General features: G+C 43.3%; 1 protein-coding gene across 3 annotated transcripts in view; it reads right to left on the bottom strand.

The window, feature by feature from the left end:
- Positions 1 to 3,492: 3,492 nt before the first annotated feature.
- The window catches only part of CGNL1 (cingulin like 1), a 601,175-nt gene continuing 589,849 nt past the window's right edge, over positions 3,493 to 14,818 (bottom strand). For 2 of the 3 annotated variants that reach the window (XM_078684907.1, XM_078684908.1), the window contains exon 19: positions 3,493 to 5,173. In XM_078684907.1, coding sequence (XP_078541033.1) covers positions 5,017 to 5,173 — 157 coding nt within the window. In that variant the 3' untranslated portion in view covers positions 3,493 to 5,016. The remainder of the gene's footprint in view (positions 5,174 to 14,818) is intronic. The other variant, XM_078684910.1, reaches the window with a different exon arrangement.

Genomic DNA, 14,818 nt, shown 5'->3' with positions numbered 1-14,818 from the left:
AGATCCGAATGAAAACTGAGCCTGTGGGTCCGAAGCTTCTCCCATGAAGCAAAGGAACAGTCCGAGCAGCCTCTACCCCATTCCTGGTACCAAAACGTAGTATCAGAGCAGAGATTGAAAGACCAAGGCAGGAGACTTCAGGATTTTCCAAGAGTAGTAGTTTATTTCTGACCTGGCTCTTCGAGTAGTAGCAGCACCCCCCTCTACCCTCAGCGCCTTGGGACCCTCACGGGTAAGTAGTGCGCTTTACAAGTACTCTGATTGATTGATTGATTTCTAGACTTCAAAGGACTGGGCCCACAGCAAAAGCCCACTTGCAGCAGTAGGTCAAGCAGTAACTGCAAACCTTCCACTGTAAGATTCATCCTAGGATACAGAACATTAAAAAAACAAAGAACATTGTAACATAAAGGGGAAGAAGTAAAGCAATAAATACATGCAGTAAAGGATACCACACTGCCCCTACCCATTCCTTTCTTCAGCCATAGTTTTTTCAAATGCCTCTCTTGCCTCCGCCACTACCGTAGTCAAATACTTTGTAAAGACTGCCATAATCATAGATACTGGGGCAGGCGCTCAATGCTATTACTTGATATTGTATTGTTGTGGCCAGTTAGTTACTGACTATAATTACTGAGCTCATGCTTAGATTGCATAGATTTGTGGCCAGGCGCTTTTGGACCCAAATGGGCACAAAAAGGTGGACAATGGCTACTTTTAGGGGCTCATCACTATGATGGTGGTTTTTAGGTCGAGCCTAGAGGAGCGCATGCGCTGCTTGCTCGACTTTGAATAAGGGGCTTCAGAAATCGCTACCAGAGGCTTTTTGCTGGCCTCAAGCTTGCATGCACGCGCGCTTTCTGAACGCTCCTCTGCCCCTCCCCTGCCGCGTCTCGCCTTAATTGTAAACATATGTGCTTTTATGCGCTTTCACTTTTGACGCGGCGGGCGTGCCCGCAACACTTTCGAATCCGGGCTTGTCTTGTTTTATCTACCTATCGTCAGTGAAAAAGCTTTACAGCGGCCTTTTCTCAGTCATGCTGCATTTGCCAAGTCATGGTACTACTTTGCCACCTAGCGTCACAGTCGCCTAGAGCAGATACTGGAGGAATTTTTGACTAAGTGTTTTGCGCTCCACTTATATTTCTCATTTCCACATGTAACCTTTAAGATGGTGATTGGAACATACATTTTGATTGCATCCAGCTTTCAAGAATCATTGCGGATTCCATTTTGTTCTGTAACCACTCGAATCTGCCCACACATTTCTCACAAACATTAATTTAAGCTAAACCTCTAGTATTTTTTGCAGCATTATTGCCACATTTGCTTTTCTTGGGCTTTTTCGGGGTGGGGGTGAGGGTTGGCATTTTTTTTGTTTTTAAACTTGTTGCATACACCTTTTAGTCAATGCAGCCATTTTCAGAACATATTTTTAGACCTTTCAGAGGAATGAGAGTTCAATTTATACATTTTGGACACCTTTTCAAACCCCCGTTTCGGTATTGTCTTTTCTTTCTCTGCTCTGTTTTTCAGTGGCTTCAGATGCTTTTAGTATGGTTTGTGGTCCCGATTATGTTCTCCTGAGTTATACATTGGGGTCAAAATACCAACATCTGAGGCATTGTTAGGACAACTGAACCTCAAGCAATGTGTGGATCAAAGTCTTGGGGCAGAATATCCGTTTCACCATTTATTCTCCACATTTTATAGTCCCAGTCACAACACCCCAAAAAAAAAAAAAAATTACAACAAAAAATACGCAGCGTCTGGTCACTCTTTTTGTGAATGCAGCAACTTTTCATTGCACAGTGTTATTTATGCACCTTTTGTACGATATCGGACTATGTACCAAACTAAAGAATTGCATCACTGGAATATGTTTGTGTCCTTCATGGCTGTAATATGTTCTCTCTCGGTGGCACAGGTCAATGTGCAACCATGTGGTCCTATTCTAAATGGCACTCCTTTTCTCTGAGGCTGAAAGAGAGCATTTGGCAGGGAGTGCCACCTGTGTGTCTTCCGGAAGCTCATTATCCAAGACTTTTTACTTTGCTCTATTTCTATGCCATCAAGTGTTCCCAGAGTGCAATGTACTGCAGGCAGCACTAGCTAATTGGATGGATACAGAAAACCAAGTCCATTTAACTTTCACTAGACACTTCCCGAAAACCAACTGGAAGTGTGTGGGAATGGAGTCTTCCTCAATCTAGTTTTATTTAAGGCTGGTAGCACGCCAACCAGAGATTGCTCTGGGAACGCTCCTAAACTGCTAGGTAAAGGTGTAGACCCTCCTGCGTCTCTAACAAGCATTGGCATAGCCAATAGGTCTCGCTTTTGGGACCTTGTAAGTGTTTTGCCAAGCAACACTTGATGTTGTTGCACCAAGGATATTGTGCTGGATAACTAAACACTTATAAGGTCCCAAAGGCGAGACCTATTGGCTATGCCAATGCTTGTTTAAATGTATCACCAGAAGCTAGTGTGTATTACTATTTCTCAGAATCTGCTCCACAGCCAATGGATATTGGTCTCCCATATGAACCCCAACTTTCATAGGAGACTAGTCCCCTTAGTAACTTAATAATAATGCTAAAGATCCAAGTACTTTATTAGAATATTAAAAACAAAATCAAAAAGAACAAGCTTCTTGTAATTGTCTATAAAACCCACATCAACACAGTACTGTCATTATCATCTGGGCTTACACACATTAAGATCCTACACATTTTAACTGTAAGTACTTTTTCACTGCATAGTGGCCACACATGGCAGTGTCAATGGTGAGTCTGTCTGACAAAGGATTGGAGGTGGAGTTGGCGAGCCAAGGAGTGACCAAGCTATAGCTAGAAGAAAACACTTCCGGGTACTAACAAAAGACAAGAATGCATCAGCCCTTCTAGGGCACTACAGGCAGTAGCAGAATAAGCGGAGTCTGCTCTATGCAGATTTTGCATGGCAACAGTGGTTGGAGGACTAATCTTATGATGGTCAGTTTGCAATATTCGGGTCACTGTACCTTTGTGTTTGTGCTTCTTCTTGGGCTCCTTGAGGCTTGTTATTTAGATGTAGGGGTCATGCTTGCTTAGATCTCTGAGCTCCTATTAACAGGTCTGTTGGAATCTCTCATTAAACACCTCAGCGGATAACTATTTCAGGGCTGATTATAGGTAGACCAAGGAACAGTTCTAGAACTCCTGCATCAGAAACTTTAGTACGACTTGGAGGCAGTGGGTTTGCATTCCTATGTTTCCCTAGGATTATAATTGATTATCTTCTCATATTACAGTCTACCAGGTACCTATCAATTCAAATATGACATCACGGCAAAATCACACCTTGTAGGTTGTACTAACTTTGTACAGAGCACATCAATATCAAGAAAGCATTTCTCATTTTGTATGAAAGACCATATATTTAAAGACGTTGTTCAAATTACGTGTGCAGTTCTTATACCAGTCTCCAAATCCTTCTGAAAAAGTATACAATACATTTATATTGAATGTGATTTATTAAGAAATAATGAAAACAATTTTACAATCAAATAGTGACAATTCTGTACATCTCAATAATGATTGTCCTTTGCATGGAAATATGAGCAAAACATAGTTAGAAATGTACAACAAAGTTACATTGGAAATCTCACTGAATGATAGCTCGTTATCTTGCCAATCTTAAAACTTTGTCTTTAACATCACCTCAGTGTGTAGTATATGTATTGCTAGATTTGCTGTACATGGTATCAGGCAAGTAATTACAATAGTATGATGATCGAAATACTGATTTTCACAGGTAATACATAATGCAATTTCTATAGTGAAATGTGGAACACTATATCTACAAACAGCGGAATTGATGTGCACTTGCCTTAAATACCTTTGTTCACAAATGTTTCGAGACACATCATGGTAATGAGTTTGCCTATCTCTCGTTTCAATTATTTGTATGAACAGTTTAAAGTAAAGCATGAGGTTATGGAGTTGTGGCTTTGCCAAGTCATCCTATAGTTAAAGGCATATCACATTTATAAGTGTGGAATACAAATAAGCACTTGACAAAAAAAAAAAAATACATGATGGCGATTCCTCATAATTGGCGGTATTATAGATTTTAAGGAAATATTTATATCATCCAAGAAAAGCATACGGTAGCCAAGCTATTGGTACTCACACTTTTATTTTCTATTTGTAAGTAGGACTCTAATACTGTCAGCAGTACTTGCAAAAACTGATAAAAACCACACATTATGTGCGAGTGAGTGATTGCAACTCATATTTCTCCATTTAAGGAAATGATGGTAAACTTTACAGAATGTCTGATTGTAATTTACCAAACCTGACTCAGGATCAACAATGATGAGAAATAATACCACAAAATGATAATTACATAACCTATTTTCAGAATGATGCAGGCATTTTTAGGCATTTAAAATATATACACTCATAGATATTCTTCGAAGCGATGTTATACTAAGTGCCACTTTATTAAAAAAACAATAAAAGAAATAAAATTGACTAATCTATAAAATATATTTGTGTCTACAATAAAGATTTAACTGCCTCTTAAAAGATCAATTAAAAAAAATAATGGCACTTATCCATAACTGTCAACAATTCAATATTTACATTATATACATATATTGTTAATTACAACTATTTTACATATTACAAATGGCTATTTTTAAAGCCTTCAAAAATATCTAATAGATTTTGAAGATGTAGGCTCTTTTTTTAGCTTTTCTTCTTGAAACAAAAATGTATGTTACATTTCAGTGAAGCTTTCAAAAAGCGCAATATATAGAATTCATATATATATATATAGATATTTATGTATATTGTTTATGTTTATCTAAAATATAAAATATGCATAGATTGTTAAATATTGCTGTTGATTTCTTGGAACTCAAGCAGCAGACACAATGTATTTGGGGGAAACTCAAAGCACATATTTCCATCTAGATTACTCTAAAACATCTGAGATGAAAGTCTTTACTTCCCTAGCACAGATTATTGTATACTACTGTCCAGAACTGTGCATTTTATAGCCCAATAAATCATTTTCCTTTGAGTATTTGTATCCTGAAGGAGCTTCATAAAGGCTTTCTGCATCTGTACTGAGATCATCGTCATCATCAAGGTCATTCAGCATTTTACTTGGTGAACTCTTGCGCCTGCTGAAAAAAAGATTTTGAAGAATATTACTTTAATTAAAAAGACTACATATAGAACGTGTGTACAATGGGATTGATGAACATCTAAAGTTCTGTATCAAATTACGGTGTACATGATAGACAAATGCTTAATATGACGGCACACTTCACAGTTGGATTTTACAAATAAAATAGGGCAGGTTTATTCATGCCCTAATTATGCAAATGTGGGACATGAATGCATGTTCAATAATCACTATGCATTAATAAAAATCCTGATTTTCAGAAGCTTCTCTATTAATTATATTTTTATTTCTAAGTCTCTGTGATTTCACCTCTTCCTATATATAAACCACATTTTAACAGCTCAAATAGCAGTATCAATGTAGAAATGGTCATGACGGCTTGTAAATTTGAGATGCAATGAAAATATTTAATTTAAAAAAAATCTGAGCCGAGATGTTCAAATAGAAATACCTGCTACATGAACTCAGTTGCAATGTATTTCCTGGGTAGGGATTTGCCTATTGAATGGTCTGAGTAACCCGGAAGAAATGGATGAGGATACCATTACCTCCTAGGCACTTATAATGCCATCAATAATAGGTAGGAGACTGCTCTAAATATAACAGTAATCATGCAGTCCAGAAAAAAGTGAAAAGATGATCCAAGTACTTGTGTTTTTTATTTAGAGCAACTATTCATTTAATGATGGCACTAGTGTGGTAGTCACCAAAACACCATGCATCCTTTGAAGTAATGCTCTGCAGCATTTGACCTTGATGGCTCAACAAACAGTGATACTGATTAGGTTAAGCTAATACAGCAAGTATAGTATTAATAAACTAAACTAAAGCAGATAAATATTAATTTTATTTACCATCCGCAATAACTACTTTACTGCCATGCCTGGCTCAAGATGCTGCAGCATCTCCAAACATCCAGGGGCACAGCTGTGACATATTCAGATGCCACCAATAGATGCCCAGGTACTACTGCCTATGCCAACCAATAGCACCCACAAATATTCAAGTACAACCATCAGATACCAAGTGCTGGAAAGTTTTCCCTTTCTGCAGTGTCCCTTCAGATTTCTTGCCTTCTTGCTGAACTCTATTTTTGCTAAATTATGGAACTATGTGCACTTTTACCCCTGCTAAACTGTTGTAAAGTTCTTGTGTTCCTCCACTCAACGTGATAAAATGTGTATATTTCTGATTGGCATATTTAACTTACCTACAAGTCTTTAGTTTCTAGTACCAAGGTGTACGCAGGGCCTGTAAACTTAATGTCACAAGTGGACTGCAGCATCCACTGTGCCATTGACTACAGTGACAATGTAAATATGACTGAAAACGACCACCAATAGCCTGGTTGTGCATGTTTTAACTGCAAACTTGACCTGTCAAAATACCCCCTTTTAAGAGGACTAAACCTTCCTTTAAAATATATTTAAAAGTCATCATTAAGTATGTATTATAGCAAGAGTTGTAAGAGTGTAATGTTATGTTATGTCATATCAGCTTATAAAGCGCACTGCTACCCGAAGGTGTCCTGGCGCTGTGCACTATTGCCTGGGGGGCGTCCAAAACCTGCACCGGACGCATAGCTAAACTGGGAACAACCAGGTTTTCAGGCCTTTTCTAAATGGTAGAAATTCCATGGCGGACCTTAGAAAGAGCAAAAGCTCTTTCCATGCCGAGATGGCTCTGAAAACAAAGCTCATCCCGCCCCAGTTCGCCTTTTTTGTCTTTGGGACGGCAGCCCTCTTTGCATCCATTGAGCGCAGTGCTCTTCCTGGGACATACCATTGGATACGTTTTGTTAGATCTTCCAGGCCCTTCCCCCTCAGGGCTTTAAAAACCATACAGAGGGCTTTGAATTGGGACCGTTGTTTAACCGGGAGCCAATGCAGTTGACGTAACCCATTTCTAATCGACTGAAACCTCGAGGTGCCTGTGAGCAGCCTGGCCGCCGCATTCTGCACCATCTGTAGCCTATTAAGATGTTTATTGGAGATGGTCAGATACAAGCTGTTGCAATAATCCAGGCGAGAAAGAACGAGAACTGATATTACTGTACTTAAGGTTCCATCTGTGAGGAGGGGTTTTATTTTCTTCAGTGTGCTCAGTATAAAGAAGCTAGTAGATACCACGCTATTAACCTAATCACCAAAGGAGAGGGTGTTATCCACAATCACTCCCAGGTTTTTGACCTTCCGGACTGGTGGGGGCGGAGGGCCCATATCGCTGGGCCACCAAGCTGGGGACCAGAGGTTGGGATTATTCCCAAAGATCATCACCTCTGTTTTGTTGGCATTCAATTTCAAGCAATTTTCTGCCATCCAGCTGGTTATTGCCACCAAACAATTGTGGCAGCTTGGGGCTTTATCGGCTTCTTTGCCTCTCTGCAAAGATAACACGAGCTGAGTGTCATCAGCTTATGAGGTTAACAATAGCCCAAAGGATCTTATGATGGTAGCCAAAGGTCTTGGATACACATTAAAGAGTGTTGGGCTAAGTGAGGAGCCCTGGGGCACCCCACAGGGAAGAGGGAATGGTTTAGATCGTGTCCCCCCAAGCTCTACAGATTTTACTCTGTTGGCCAAGAAAGATCTTAACAAATTCCAGGCTTCACCCCCGACCCCCGCCTTCGATAAACGATCCATCAGAATTTCATGATGGACCGTATCGAAGGCGGCCGACAGATCCAGCATGATCAAAATGGCATAATGTTAAACATGTCCTTACAGTGTCCAGCACTTTAAAGCTATATTCACTATGCAGGGTTGGTGGTGACATAGGAAAGCTTTGGGATACCGCATTAAGTTTAATACATGTAATCTCTGCCTAGAAAGCACCTGGAGAGATATTTCAATGACTCTTTTAGTTAAACAAAATCCAATTCAATGGTAACGTTGATTTTTGTGTAACTATTACAGAAAAGGTATTTTTGAAAAGTTTCCTTTTCCCTGCCTAAAGCCTCTGTGGCCTTTCTGTAAGTAGTATTCAACTGTCACCTGGAAGGTTTATTCCCCCTGTGGTAATATGTCAACTGCTCCAAGGACAGAGACAACGGGCCTTGGATGTGAGGAGGAATTGCCCTCACCATGACAGAATTGTCTGGGGGGTGTGCGCTGACACTTGTGACACTTGAAAGGGGCCTCCCCTGTCAACAAGCAAATTTAACTCACACCTGGGTCTACCTCCCCTTTTGTCCCTCTAGTCAGTCAGACACCAACCCCGGTGGGAGGGAGAGCTGCCTCAGAATTGGTTTAGAGTGAGCATCCTCTTTCACATTATAGTGTCAGAGCCTGTTTAACAGGTGTGCTGGGTTTACATATATCATTTGAGGCACACTTCAAAGGAGGGAAACAGAATGCCAGAACACCATGTATCAGCTTCGACTTTACCAGACTTCTTTCTCTTAGTTTGTTGGGGGTATAGGGACTATCTAAAACTGGATTTTAGTGGGAGGACACCAGGATTACCTTAGTAGACTCTGCATACTTACAGCCAGCCCTCAGAGCTCAAGTTTAGTGTAGCTGAAGACTTTGTCCATCTTGAAAATGCCCAAAGTGGCTAGGGTTAGCCTTGGGAACCTTTACCCGATTGATTAGGGCATCCCCAGTGGCATTCCACCCAACTAGCTTGTGCCAGGCATAAATGTGGCACTCACTTTAGAACACTCCAGGATCTGTGGAAGATCAGAAGAGGACTGAACCTGTTAGCTGTGTCCTGAGAAAAGACTAAAAGACAGGATCTGCTCTCCCTCAAACTCCAAAGTCAAACAAAGGGACTCCTATAATCCATAAGGCTTATCTCCTGTTACAGCTACTAGAAGAAATTAAGTTACAAGATACCTTTTCCTGCAACTGTCCAGATGACCAGTGGTAACTAGACCCTGCTGTGGCCTCCGCCTACCACCCTATAAGTCTCTCAGTGCCTCCGCGGAAGTCCCAGGGTTCATAAGTGTATTTCAATGGTAGGTTGGAACTTAAAGGACTGAACTCAGATGCTAAAATCTTTGACCAGGACAAATCTGGTTAGTGTATCTGAGCTGCGCTCCATCGCATTCAGAATCAAATTGTGCCTAGGTTGTGTTGAACCATGGGTATTGACTATTATTGGCGCTTTGTGCTTTTTGGCACCATTTATACTATGAAAAAGAGTAAATTCATATCTTCGGTTCCTCTTTTTGGATTTTTGTAATTTTGATTTAATTTTGTTTATCAAATGTTACTCTTTTTTTTAATTTATTTTTGGATATTTAATGTTTAGCATTCAACTTTATTACTGTTTTAGTACTGCATTAATACATTACACTTTGCCTTGAAGTTAAGCCTGCCTGCTCCGTGCCATAACTACCACAAGGTTGAATTCGAACTTTCGAGGTTCATCTTGACAAGGACTGGGATAATTTTTGGAGGTGGGTACTAACCCCCTCAACTAATAAACCAATTTCCTGCACCCAGACATACAGCACAAACTCAAGGTGCTGCTTTAGAAATGGCTAGACCCAATCATATGGCCATGCATAGTTTTAGATACCAAACAATAGCCTAAAATTAAACGGATCACTCTCAAAATGCCCAGCCATAGCCTTACATTCCCAGGCATAACAAAATGGTTACTTACCAGTAGGAGTAGTTTTGCACCTAAAGAGATTTCTGGATTTACATGCTGTGCATTATTCCACCATTTTTCTTCAGGGTGCCGTCTTGATGTCCCTTGTGTGACATCAGACGGCACCCTGGATGTTTGTGTGTGGTAGCCATCTTCGGATTCTTTTTTTTCTGTGCATTAGTCTTATAGACCTTCAGATGGTACTTTAGAGAATTGTTAGATAGGATTCCCCACCTGTTTGTATTCCTTGTAGAGGAGGCTGGTTGGGTCGCATCTGAATCCAGAAAACTCTTCAAGCTGCAAAACTACTCCTACTGGTGAGTAACCATTTCGTTTTGCAGCATGACTCCTTTTCTGGATTCACATGCTGTGCATCAGATTACGTAGCGGCTACTCCCTCCTTTGGGAGGCTGTGGTAAGATGAAGACTTTGCGAACAGGTGTTGAAGTACCTGTTGTCCTATTTGCGCTTCCTTATTTATTTGTATGTCCACACAGTAATGTTTTGTGAAGGGGTGTGGGGATGCTCATGTAGCTGCAGCACATATCGTGTCTATGGGAACATTGGCCATAAATGCAAGAATCGCTCCTTTCTTTCTAGTTGAGTGAGCTCTTGGTTGTACACTTTGTTTTTTACCTGGGATGGTATAGCATAGTTGGATAGTTTGGACTATCCATCTTGAAATTATTGCCTTTGTTTTGGTATGTTAGTAGGCAACAAAGAGCTGTTTGCTTTTGTAAGTTTGTTTCATTTTCTGTAGATAGTAGAATAGAGCCCTCCTTACATCCAGGGTATGAAGGCTTTTTTCCCCTTTTATTTACGGGTCTTTGAAAGACTTGAAGGAGAATGCTTTGATTCAAGTGATACTTGGATACAACCTTTGGTAGGAATTGTGAGTTAGTCTTTTGGATTTGGCTGTATGGTTCTTGAATGGTTAATGCTTGTAACTCACTTATTCTCAGTAAGAATGTAATGGCAATAAGAAATGCTGTCTTTAAAGTGATGTGTTTGAGGTCTGCGTTATGCATGGGCTCAATGGTGTTGTCATAAATTGCGTGAGTATTGCGATTAAACTCCACATGGGTGCTGGAACCATTCTTGCTGGAGCATTCTTTCAGGCCCTTCTAGGAACCTTTTAATGAGCGGTCTTCTGAAAAATCTTTGATATGATTTTCTCCTTGTGTAAGCTACGATGGCTGTGAGGTGAATCTTTATGCTGGAGTAGTTGATGTGACAGTCTAGGAGGTGAGTTAGGTATATGATCACTGCTTCTTGAGTATTGATTGAGGCCATGTGGTTGTTAGCTGTGCACCAAGTGGTGTACCGCTTCCATTTTGTGGCGTAGCATTGTCTTGTAATTTGTTTTCTTGCTTCTTTTAGAATCTCTATTGATCATTGAGGCATGCTTAGGTGACCAAACTATGTATTCAGGAGCCAGGCCACTAGGTGTAGCATTGCTGGTTCCGGGTAGAAGATTTTGCCCTGTTGCATTGTTAGTAGGTCTCTGTACACTCTGAGTTTGATTATCTGTCCCCTGGACAGTTCTAGCAGACTTCAGTACCATGCTTGTCGGGCCCATTGTGGAGCAATGAGAATTAGGTTTGTTCCTGGTTGTATTGCTTTTTCCAGAACTCTTTGGATTAGGGGTATTGGTGGAAAAGTGTATGCAAATGTCTCTGACCAATTTAGTGACAGGGCATTCCCTCTTGACATGTGGTGAGGAAACCTCGAGGCAAAGAACTGGCATTTCTTGTTCTGTATCGTGTCAAACAGATCTATCTTTGGGGTTCACCAGAGTTTGAAGATGTATTGTACTGTCTTGTGCTTCAATTCACACTCTTGGGAGCAGTTGTTTTGCCTGCTCAGAAGATCAGCTGTTGTGTTATTTACTCCCGGTAGATGTATTGTTTGCAGATTGATCATTTTGAGATATAGCGCACTGCCAGATCTGTTGTGCTAGCTTGCTTAGTGGGAATGACTTTTTACCTCTCTGTTTGTTGAGGTAAAACATTGTGGTGGTGTTGTCCGTTTGAATCAAGACAGTCTTTGTGTGGATGTGTTTCTGGAATGCCTTCAATGCTAGGAAACTGTTTTAATTTCCAAGTAATTGATGTGTTTTGTGGAGTCTTGGTTGTTCTACTGGCCTCGTACTTTGTTGTTTCAAGTGCGCGCCCCATCCGTTGAGGGATGCGTCTGTAGTGATTGTCACAGAAAGTGTCTTGAGGACCTTTCGCGGGCGCATCCCTTCCTCAGGGATTTCCACAGTGGTCCTCGGCCAGGATGGCAGGTTACCTCTTCTTTCGAGGGCGTCGTGCTTTCGCTTCGAGCCAGTGCCATCGTAGCGCTTACTCATGCCTCCATGCAGGCATGCTTGACAGGTTGGTCACTTCATGTGAAGTGCTCCTTCTTGCTATGCGAGGTGGCGTCCGGCCACTTGTCGACTGTCGTCGGAGCACATGTTGCGGTGGCAGCTTACCACATAGTGTGTGCGACTCTCCCCTTGGCTGTCTTGGGCCACTGGCGACTCCGTCTTGAGGCAGTGTAAGGGAGGACCCTCTGTGCTGTCCTTTGGCCCACTGCGGGGCTTCGTGGTGCAGTGGAGATGTGGAAGTTCTCCTGGCTGCTTTCAGCTTTGCTTCTTCTCTGCGGAGATGCCTCTAACTCCTGGGCGCCTGCCCATGGCATCAGGTTTGCTGGTGCGGCCTTCTAAGCACCTCTGACCTTGTGTGTTCCTTCCTCTTCGTGGGTGCCCTCTTTAGGCAGTGGGTGTTGCACTCAGCATCAGTCCTGGCTGTGTCTCTCACAGCCCTTCTCCATTGTGTAGGCTTGCTGCTTTGGTTGCCATTTACTGCTGGGGGCTTGAATCAGTATCTCTTTGCTTGTGGTGTTGCCAGACAGCCACTGGGATTGTGTATCGCTCACTTCTCTCATTAGAGACGTTCCTTCCTTGTGTGGCATCTTCTCTTGGGTCAGTCTCTTCCGTTCTTATTCTTTGTTTTGTGACACTCTTGCAGTGTCCGCAATTCTGAGTGGAGGCATGAAGTGGGAGTTTTCCACCTGGCTCACACTTCTAAGCTGATTCAGGTGCGGCTTGTAGGGTATTATAGTGATGTGGGGCTTCGCTGTCGACTTCTGCTGCTTAGGTGAAGGTTGCTAGGCACTGCAGGATATTTAGCCACGTTGAGCAGAGAACCCTTTGAAAATCTTTAGCCTTTTAGGTGCTACTTCATGCTAGTCATTCATTATTGGGCTGCCGGATATTCCCTTTTGTTGGCCACGTCGGTGATGCCTTTATTTTAAAACGTCACTTTTCTTTTCGTTCTTTAGGTGTAGTAACATTAATGCCCACTAGATGGCACTGCCTACTGTACTTTACAAAGTCCCGTAGTGTGTCTCGAAACGGTGAGCAGTGCAGCTTTCACATGCAGAAGGGAGTCTGCTCTAGCGGGCATTCTAATGAGGTAAGTAGCAGCACTGCGGCATCATGCTTGGCAGATGGGCGGCTTTTCTTTGGCACAACCGATGGCCCTGAATCACTTACTTGGTCAGGTCAGGAGCCAGTCCTTCGACCCCTCGGTGCTGCCACTTCAAAAGGGGGCCCTTGCGCTTGCTGCCGGCTGTTGCGTCCCTCGCCGGCCACAGAGGTGATTGGCAGTCTGCTTTCAGATGCGGGCTGCACGGCGATTTGCAACACGGAGGCTTTCACCATCAACCGGCATTATTGAAACTGCCCGAGATGCCGCTCAGTCGTCTCTCACGTGTTTTCGCAGCACACGGGCCTGGGGGTCACTTCCCGTGCAGAGTTGACGCCTCGAGTCGAGCGTTTAGGGCCCACAGTGCTAACTGCAGCTCTTTTTTATGTTGCCCCGGTCGGGGCCTCCGCCTTGAATCACTGCAGTAAGTGGTTGTGGTGTGGGCGCCATAGGTAGGGACAGGGCCGGCGCTAGGCATTGGCAGTGTGGGCAGCTGCCCAGGGCCTCGTACTCAGCCCACCAGCATGGGGCCACGCACTGGTGATGTGTCCTGTCGGTTCCCTGGCGATCTTTGAAATGGAGGGCCCCCTCCCCGGGCTTCTCAGGGATGGTATCTGAATACATAAGGGTGGGAGACGCTCCCTTCAATTGAAAGGAGACCCATTCACAGACACTGTGGGAGGCCCATTGTCCGTCATTTTGGCACCCCCATAGTTTTAACTTTTAGCCCACAAGCAATTCTCACACCTATCGGACTGAAGGTGTGAGAAATACTTGTGGGCTCAAAGTTAAAAATGCGGGGGGAGGCAAAATGCTGGACAATAGGCCTCCCACAGTGTCTGTGAATGGTCTCCTTGCAAGGGGCCACGTATCTACATTAGAGGGGCCTCGCACATTCCCTATCAGTCCAGGGCCTCGCAATCCTAGAACCGGCCCTGGGTAGGGGGCCGCGCGTCAGGCACAGGATAAAACACTAGAACGTGTCCAGCCGGACACTACAGTACCCACTGGGCTCGAGTCAGAGGCGCAACTAGAGTCGATTTTCGGGGGGGGGGGGGGGGGACACATTTCGGGGGGGTTGGGGGGGCTGAATCTTTAGGCAATGGGCAGAGTCGAGCTGCAGGGGCTCTTAGAATGGGTGAAACAACAACAAAGCCCCATTAACATGCACAAGGTCTTTTAAAGACCTGTGAAGTGCTCGGGTGCGGCTGTGAGCGGGCCCGGGAAGTGTCTCATCCTGGGCTGCCACACACGACGGGAGGGGGCTGAAGCCCTTTGAGGCCAATGGGTGTTGCGCTCCTGGCTCGAGTCAGGGGTACACGCAGGTACAAGGCGTCCCCCCCATTCTTTTCACAGGGTGGGCGCTGGCCTGCCTGCCAAGAAGCAGGGCCCCACAGAAATATGCTGAAGGTGTCCTGGTGTAATTTTCAGACACCGGGACCCGTTCAGTACGTGACGTCATTAGGTCATTTGCATATTGTCCGTCCCCCACTTCTTTTCATAGGACTCGTGTACTGAGTACCCAGCAGGCCCGCCCCTCCAACCCACCCCTTGATCAGACAAGTAGAAAG

This window comes from Lissotriton helveticus, chromosome 3_2, assembly GCF_964261635.1.
Source record: "Lissotriton helveticus chromosome 3_2, aLisHel1.1, whole genome shotgun sequence".
In the NCBI taxonomy this organism is placed as follows: domain Eukaryota; kingdom Metazoa; phylum Chordata; class Amphibia; order Caudata; family Salamandridae; genus Lissotriton; species Lissotriton helveticus.
The sequence above is the reverse complement of the archived record's forward strand: the minus strand, read 5'-3'. Positions and strand labels throughout refer to the sequence as shown.